The sequence below is a fragment of the Scaptodrosophila lebanonensis genome, unplaced genomic scaffold (genome assembly GCF_003285725.1).
Source record: "Scaptodrosophila lebanonensis strain 11010-0011.00,11010-0021.00 unplaced genomic scaffold, SlebRS2 tig00000001-arrow-pilon, whole genome shotgun sequence".
NCBI lineage: Eukaryota > Metazoa > Arthropoda > Insecta > Diptera > Drosophilidae > Scaptodrosophila > Scaptodrosophila lebanonensis.
In genome coordinates, this window is record NW_022060529.1 from 27,946,979 (window position 1) to 27,955,737 (window position 8,759).

The window sequence follows — 8,759 nt, forward strand, 5'->3', positions numbered from 1 at the left end:
CTTCCGTTGACAATTAACGGTTGATTGTTTACGGAAGGCTCCAGTAAGAAAAAAATATTAATAATTTTATAAAAAAGAATTACATTACGGTAATGCTACTAGTTTAAACTCTAAAAAAATGATTTTCTTTCATAAACTTTTAAAATAAAGAATACATTTTCATTCATTTTTGTTTGTTAAACATATAAAAGTATCAAGTTATAAAGTGTAAACTAATTTTTGTTTTAGCATTTCCGTAATGCAATTCTTTTTATAAAATTATTTTGATTTTTTTCTTGACTCAGCCTTTCGCTGATTGTCAATCCATGACTTAAGCTGTGCTGGAGTACGACGCTTTAAATATTGAGATGCAGCAATAACCCTATTGCACTCTGCCAAACTAGGTAATCTTTTCAACGATTTGAAATTGCCGAAAGCCTCTTCCATCTCTTTTCGCTCAGGTGGCGACCAACGAATGCGTTGTGTCTTTCCAAAAGGAGATGCTATATACAAAATTAAATAAGATTAGTAAAATTAATAATAAAAATACAATTCATGCATTCAAAATTTGGTTTATATTTGTATAATGTTATAGTTTTTTGTTCTTACTACTGCGGCGTTTTCGATTTGGCTGCGACTCAACTATTTCCTCTTTTGACTTTTCAGACTCATTTTCGTCGATGTATTCGGATCCAGAATCCTCAAAAGGTTCAGCTGTAAAATTGAATTCAATTTTTTTTTTTTTAAGTATGGTTCATATATGACTTATAGTATATCTTTCAGGGCCCGGAGATGAAACTGTAAAGGAGTCTCAGGTCTTTTCGACGAATAATGAAAATCAATGGCCAAGAGCTTGATCGGGTCCCTAAGTGATATACTATATATAACATACATGTACCCAGTCACACACATACACAATTCAATTATCTAAAAATTTCAATATTGTACCTTCATTTTCGATGTCTTGTGCACAATTATCTTTCTCATAAAGTTCACCTGCTAAAAAAAAAAAATTTTTAATTCAATTAGGATTTTATTTTATTCGCCTAATGAGAATATGTAAGTTAGAGTAATATATGTGACGTATTGTGCCTAATTTTGCTAAACATAGAAACTTACCGGGCTTTGGGTTCTTATTATTCCGTTCGGGGCTATTCCCAATGGCTGCCATTAACATTTGGGACACTTCTGTAGTTTCCGCAATTGTAGCGGGGACACGGTAAATATTTTTATGTATTTCTTTATGATGGCCCATAAAATTCGCGAGTCGGTCTATCTGAATATCTTCAACATTTAGCATAGAAGTGTATGTTGCTAAATGTTTGCGAAGCATTGTGCCCCTCAAGGCTTCTGGGCAGCTGGCACCACATTCATAAGCAAATTGTTTTAAAATTGGGCAAGCACGAATGTACTCTTTCCCAAGTGATTTCGGGCTTGCAACGCTGAATATGTAACAATTTTTTTCATCGACACCAGCTTCGCTGCGGTGTTTGAGGATCATATCGATACAAAAACAATCAAAGGGAGTAAGAAGTACTGACACTGTTCTATTTAATTTTCCTCGAAGAGTCAACCTTTTGTATTGCATTGCAATTTGTTTCGTTTTAGCTGTCAGTTTATTTAGAACATCTTTGTCTATATTTTCTTCCATTGCATGAGCGGTGTTATAATTTTCAATGCTCAATCGTTCTATTTCTCCAGCCCGACGACGGTTAAATATTTGGAGACTTATTAATGTGCTTCGTATCAAACTATTCCACGCTTCAAAATCGAATTTCTTATTCAAAACATTCAGCGCATCGGCGGATTTTTTGTTAACAAAATCAAAGAGTTTTTTAATATCCTCTTTCAAAGGTAAAATTGTTTTTACAGATCGACGTTTTTTGGCTTGGTCCTCGATTGCTTTTTTGTTTATGTTTACAGGTATTTCGGTTTCCCATAAGACAATAAAATCATTTACTAATTTTTTATTTATCTCATCTTGATTTATTATACATTGTGTCAATAATATTTTTGCACATTTTTTTATTAATGAGCTTAGACTTGTAGCAACCGATGGGGTTTTAAAAAGCAAAAGTTCGTTATCCCACTGGGAAACAGTTCGAATGCTAGACATCATAAGTTCATGATGTTTGGGATGAATGGCATCCTTTAACTCCTTTATTTGGCCTTGCGACTGTTGTTTTAATTCTATTACCAATCTACTTAATACTCTTAAATGAGACCGAATCATATCATGTTGTAATGCATTATACTTCATGCATTCTGCATTTCCCAATAATACGATCAAATGGTCATATAATAAATTTCTCGTTATATCATCGTCATTTAAAACTGGAACAACTTTTCGACGCAATATGTCATTTGCAGCTTTATGCATATAGCCAGTTTTGCTGCGTCCATCCCTTAACATGTTTTTCGAACCATTAGGATGAAAAACACGGCAGTTGCGAATATGGCAACGAATTGTCGATTTCCGAAAGAAGCCAAGACAACCTTTACAACTTATTAAATCATGTGGACCATTACGAGAATTAATTCGGTTTTGGCGAGGTGCTATTATAATACCTTCGTTATAGATTTGATCTGTGTTGTGGATAAAATCTCCCTTTTTCCGAATAGAATCAATTAGAATTTTTCGATTGGGATCGTTAGCTGAAAGAACCATAAATTTCTTAACATCTGGTTCATTCATATGAACGTTTTGTAAGTGTCGAGCAAATTTTGTTTGCAATTTTTTGCAGAACATACAAAAGTGTCTTTTGCTCTTTGTTTGTGTTTTTGCTGTAGGTATTTCAACATGTCTAAGATCAAAAAGAGGTACTTGAGCTTCATATGAAAATGACTCGTTTATTGTTAATGATGAGTTGATGCCATCGTATGTTGCAGATTCTGGCCAATTAGATCCGAGTGATTCCAAAGTGTCGGTATAGCCACTAACTGCTTTTGAACTAATTTCTGAATGTTCTGTAGAATCTATTAAAAATGATTATTAAGCTTTCTAAATTAACATTTTAAAATTAACGTATCTTATAAAACTATAAAAAAAACAGACTATAAACACTCTGTTCACTTATTACGAAAGAAATATTTCGTAGACGCACGGGGTATTTTATGGATTAGTCACATTTTTATACTCTATACATAAAATGAAAAAAGCGAATACTTATTAGGTTTGTGCAAAGTGAAAATGTAACATGCAGAAGATGACAGACCCTACAAATATATATTATTGATGATCAGCGTGACGAGATTAGTCCATTGAGTCATGTCTGCCCGTCCAAATGAACAACTGGATCTCACCTACTCACCCCCCCCCCCCCCCTCCACCATTACGCTACTATTAAGGATTTTCCGTGATGCCGTTTATATACAAATCTAGAACTGAAATAGTACAAGAGCTACATAACACCAAATTTTAAACATAGATGCCCTATGTGAGTACGCTGCAGTATGGATTTCGAACTTAAATTTAATAATTAAAGGCGGTAAACTCAACTTTAACTTTTTCACTTATTATATTTAGTTTTTCACAGATTTTCTTGCAATTTTTAACAGTTTTAACTATTTGTAACTTATATTTATGATTTATCTATTAACTTACTCAGAATGGGGTCGAAGCCATCTGCTCCAATCGCCTCTAAAAGTGGAAAAATTTAATTAAAAATTAGTAACACAGTCGACTTTATAATAATCGAAATATCTTACCAAAATCTTTTTGAATGTTTTCTTTGTTAACGCCACCATCAGAGGTTTGGCCCACTGAAATTTAAATTCCCTTTAGTACTGCCAATTTTCTTGAAATATTTGCTTACAGCAATATTACTCAAGTAATTTACTTACCTAATTCTTTATAAAGTTCCACTTCATTATTATTTACTTCACTGCTGTAAGACAATTTTTGTTTAACTAAAATAGGAGATTTATAAATTAAAATATTAGTATTACATCTAACTTTATTTATAATAATCAAGATACCTTACCAGAATCTTTTTGAATGTTTTCTTTGTTAACGCCACCATCAGAGGTTTGGCCCACTGAAATTCAAATTCCCTTTAGTACTGCCAATTTTCTTGAAATATTTGCTTACAGCAATATTACTCAAGTAATTTACTTACCTAATTCTTTATAAAGTTCCACTTCATTATTATTTACTTCACTGCTGTAAGACAATTTTTGTTTAACTAAAATAGGAGATATATAAATTAAAATATTAGTATTACATCTAACTTTATTTAAAATAATCAAGATACCTTACCAGAATCTTTTTGAATGTTTTCTTTGTTAACGCCACCATCAGAGGTTAGTCCCTCTGAAATTTAAATTCCCTTTAGTACTGCCAATTTTCTTGAAATATTTGCTTACAGCAATATTACTCAAGTAATTTACTTACCTAATTCTTTATAAAGTTCCACTTCATTATTATTTACTTCACTGCTGTAAGACAATTTTTGTTTAACTAAAATAGGAGATTTATAAATTAAAATATTAGTATTACATCTAACTTTATTTATAATAATCAAGATACCTTACCAGAATCTTTTTGAATGTTTTCTTTGTTAACGCCACCATCAGAGGTTTTGCTCTTGGCCTCTAAAATGGAAAAATTTAATTAAAAATTAGTTTTTGTTTGCCACTCTTTTATATCGGTGAAAAAAATTTTATACTTACTGTATAACGCCTCATTCATCTTTTTGCATAGGCCTTCGAGAAGTTCTTTTGATTCTACATAAACGTAAATATGTACATACGAATGTATATAAGTATGTGTGCATGTTAGTATGACCAAATTTACGATGCAACTTACCACTGGAATTAATAATTTCTGCTTCAAAAGTAGCTCCATTTATTTTTGTTAAACAAATGTTTTTTGATATTATTTTACATTTCTTTTTCTCAAAAACGTACAACTTTCCGCACTTTATTAAGTAAAACATTTTTAGTTCCGAAGAAGGTAACACAACCGATTTTTATGACGTTCACTTGCTTACTGATCATCAAACAATGCAGAGAAGGCAGAGCTGACAATTCTAACGGTTCTTTTATTCTTTACTATTCATTCAAGGCCATTCCAGTGCAGTGCACACTGGTACGAATGTACAGTATGTCAACAAATTGTTTGCAATAGATATATTGTATAATATAAAGGAGACTTGCATCTTTTTTAATTTGCTAATTACATTTTAAGATAATATAATTTAAGATTGATTCAAATAAAAAACTTACTTATTTGTTCAATGCCATTAGCATTTTTGGCAACAATTATTGTCATCAATGATAAGAATAATCATTTTCACGAATAATTATAATTGTAAAAGTTTATTCACGAGTAATTTATACGCATATTAATATTAAAACAAGGAAGAACGCTACAGTCGAGCAAGGCCGACAGTAAAATACCCTGTTCCCAGACTAAGTTCCGGCACCAAGTTATACATACACATGTATGTATGTGTCCAGATGTGGGCGAAGTACTGTAGTGAATTTGTTTCTCTAACAACTTTTCTTTCGTATAATAATTATAGAATTTTAACGAAATTGTAATATTATAAAAGAAAAATTTTGATGGATTATAACTGAGCATTTACATAGTAATTGTGTTTTTGTGATTCTATGCGTGTATGTATGTACATATGTGTCAGCATCAAAAAAATTATAAAATACATATGTACATACATATGTCTGTATGAACTCAAAGATCTCAGAAAGTATAAGTCTTAGAATAACCGAAGAGAAAGTACGAGTTTGAGTTTTTTTCCGACAATATATTGTTATCGAAAATTCTTCAAAACACTTAAAAATTTGTTTTCTTTTTAATAAATATCCTCTGAGAAATATCCACTGTGTCGCCAAAGAAAGAGAAGGCAACCAAAGCATGTGTCGCGCGCAGTTGGGTATTCATATATGTATTTCAGCTCTACTTTTAACGTTCTTTCTCTAACGTTAGGCTTCTAGCACTGATTTAGCGTGGCCTTGGCATTTTTATACTCTGTACATGAAATGTACAAGAGTATATTAGGTTTGCGGGAGCTGAAAAATGTAACAGGCAGAAGGAGGCGTGGCAGACCCCACAAAGTATATATATTCTTGATCAGCATGACGAGACGAGTCGATCTAGCCCTGTCTGTCTGTCTGTCCGTCTGTCCGTCCGTATGAACACCTGGATCTCAGAGACTATAAGAGATAGAGACACCAAATTTTGCACAAAGATGCGTTATGTGTGTATTCTATACGAGTTTGTTTTATTTTTTTGATTTTCCCCCCCACTTCCCCCCTATGGGAGTTTTCCCGATTTTCCATTCGTATAATCGCCTATATCTCAGAGACTATAAGACCTAGGAACACCCAGATGCCTTATGTGAATACGCAGAAAATGTATATTTTGGAATTCCCCTCCCTCCCCCCTCTACCCCGCAAATCGTAACTCCCGTAATTCTTGGAATTTCGAACTAAAATTTTGGAAATACCCCCAGTTAGTTATTATGTGTCCGTATGCCAAATTTCATTATGATAGACCGATTTAACAAGAAGTTATAGCCATAAATATATTTGCTGATGCAGCGATGCTGCAGCGCTGCTCAAGCGCTGCCCGCGGCTGTTGTTGATGTTGCTGTTTGGTTGACTGCGAAAATGCTTACACAGACACGAATTGATGCGCATAGGCATACATACACTCACGCAGACGCAATTGCTATGTAAATGTGCAATTATACACCCTTTACGTGAGTTCGAATACCGAGAGAGGTAAAATCGATCAAATTTTTTTTTTATTTTCTTAATTTTTTTTATTTTCTATAATTATTGTAAACATATGTACAGAGTATTTCAAAGTCGGGACACCCGACTTTAGCTTTTTTACTTGTTTATTTGGCGGAAGAAATAAAACAAGTGGAATAGGGGCTGTCCCTACATTAAAATACTCTGTACATGTGTGTAGAATATTTATAGAAATTTAAAAAAAAAACAAGAAAGGAATGCTAAAGTCGAGCAGGCTCAACACTTAAATACCCTGTACCACCCCACAAAAAATTTACTAAAAAAAAATTAATTAATTAAATTAAATATAAAATATTCCATACATAAATTTACATTTACATTACATCATATGTGTGCATTAAATAATTATGTCAAATCAGCAACAAATACAGCTGCGGACAGAGCTTAGGCTTGGTTATATGGCTATAACTTTCTTTGTAATCAACCTATTGTAATGAAACTTGATATACAGATATATAATCACTAATTGGATGTGACTACCAAATCTATCAATTCAAATTCAAATGAATTGATCAGGATGACAAGGCGAGTCGATATAGCCATGTCCGTCTGTCTGTCTGTATAAACGCAAGGATCTCAGAAAGTATAAGAGCTAGAATAACCAAACTTGGTATCTAGATTCTCCTGAGCCCGAGAAAGGACGAGTTTGTTCATTTTTTCTGATCCTGATTCTGATAATTAATTAATTTAATTTATTTTTTGTGGGGTGGTACAGGGTAATTAAGAGTTGAGCCTGCTCGATTTTAGCATTCCTTTCTTGTTTTCCAATAAAAAGTTTGTGTTATAAATTTTGTCCGATCGATTTCAAATTTTGGGCTACAAATTCAAAATTGCTAGATATACTACTTGGTATTCAACGATTTCAAAATATAGAAATAAGGCTTTCAACTCGCATATAAAGCAAATAAAACAAATATTAAATAGTTGGGGACATCACGTAAACAGACTCACAAGCACACAGTCCCAAGGATTAAATATATATATATATATATTTTTTTTTTTTATTAATTAGATACATTTATTTATAAATTATGTTTAGAAGATATTTTAAAATATTTTTTTCTTTTTTGCTGGAGTACAGGGTATTTTACTGTCGGGCTCGTTCGGCTGTAGCGTCTCTCTCTCTCTCTGTTCATTGGGGATAGGAGTGGGCGTGGTCGGATCGGTCCAAAATTTAGCACAGTTCTTATGCATGTCATTACAAGTAAAAGTACTAAATTTCAAGTTTCGAATTTATGCACAAAAATCGGCTTTCTGGCCCAATGTGCAATGTGCATACATCTGCCGGAATGCGAAGCAAAATATGCGTAGTCCGTTTTCAGTTTCCGCTTTACTGTCGCTTACCGAGTCGTTGCCTAGCGACGGTAACTGTAAATTTTTGGCATTTTGTCTAGCAATAACAAGAGAGAACGCTGCATTCCAACAAGCCCGCAGTGTAATACCCTGTACCCAGGTAAACTTCCGTCACTGAGTTATATGCGGGGTGGGTGTTTACTGACCAAATTGAATAAAATTGAACAACAGTAGATAATTATATATAAATTATGTATGCAAAGTTTGGCTTAGGTAGCATTTGAAATGTGGACGCTATTGACGAAATTCTGTAGCGTAGAAAGGGATGGAAAATTAAAAATAACAAAATTTTTCCTTTCTCGGACCTAGGAGATTCTCCTACATACCAACTTTGGTTGTTCCAGCTTTCTGAGATCCTTGCGTTCATCCAGACGGACGGACAAACGGACGGACGGACATACTTTGCACAAACTTAATATACCATTTTTACCCTACGGGTACAGGGTATAAAAAGACGTAAATGATGAAATAAAGTGAATGAAAGAAGAACAATAAGACCGATCCAATGACTTGCAGTTGTTTTTAAAATTTGATTTATCATTTAAAACCATAGCGCACTATTACAAATTACACAACAGTGTTCGATTGTCCACAATACACATACAGTGGCTCACAGCTTATTGTATGCAGTACATATTCTTGCCTTTGAA

The 8,759-nt window shown here is 33.2% G+C and overlaps 1 protein-coding gene across 1 annotated transcript; it reads right to left on the bottom strand.

Moving 5' to 3' along the window:
- Positions 1-211: 211 nt before the first annotated feature.
- Positions 212-5,057, bottom strand: LOC115632540. Its single transcript, XM_030529755.1, has 11 exons — positions 4,787-5,057; positions 4,651-4,704; positions 4,513-4,572; positions 4,098-4,163; positions 3,963-4,016; positions 3,823-3,888; positions 3,688-3,741; positions 3,584-3,619; positions 928-978; positions 589-693; positions 212-482 (listed from the first exon to the last, which is right to left on the bottom strand). Exons 1-11 carry the CDS (start codon positions 4,914-4,916, stop codon positions 259-261), a joined length of 900 nt encoding a protein of 299 aa, XP_030385615.1. The 5' UTR covers positions 4,917-5,057; the 3' UTR covers positions 212-258.
- Between the last annotated feature and the right edge of the window lie 3,702 nt (positions 5,058-8,759).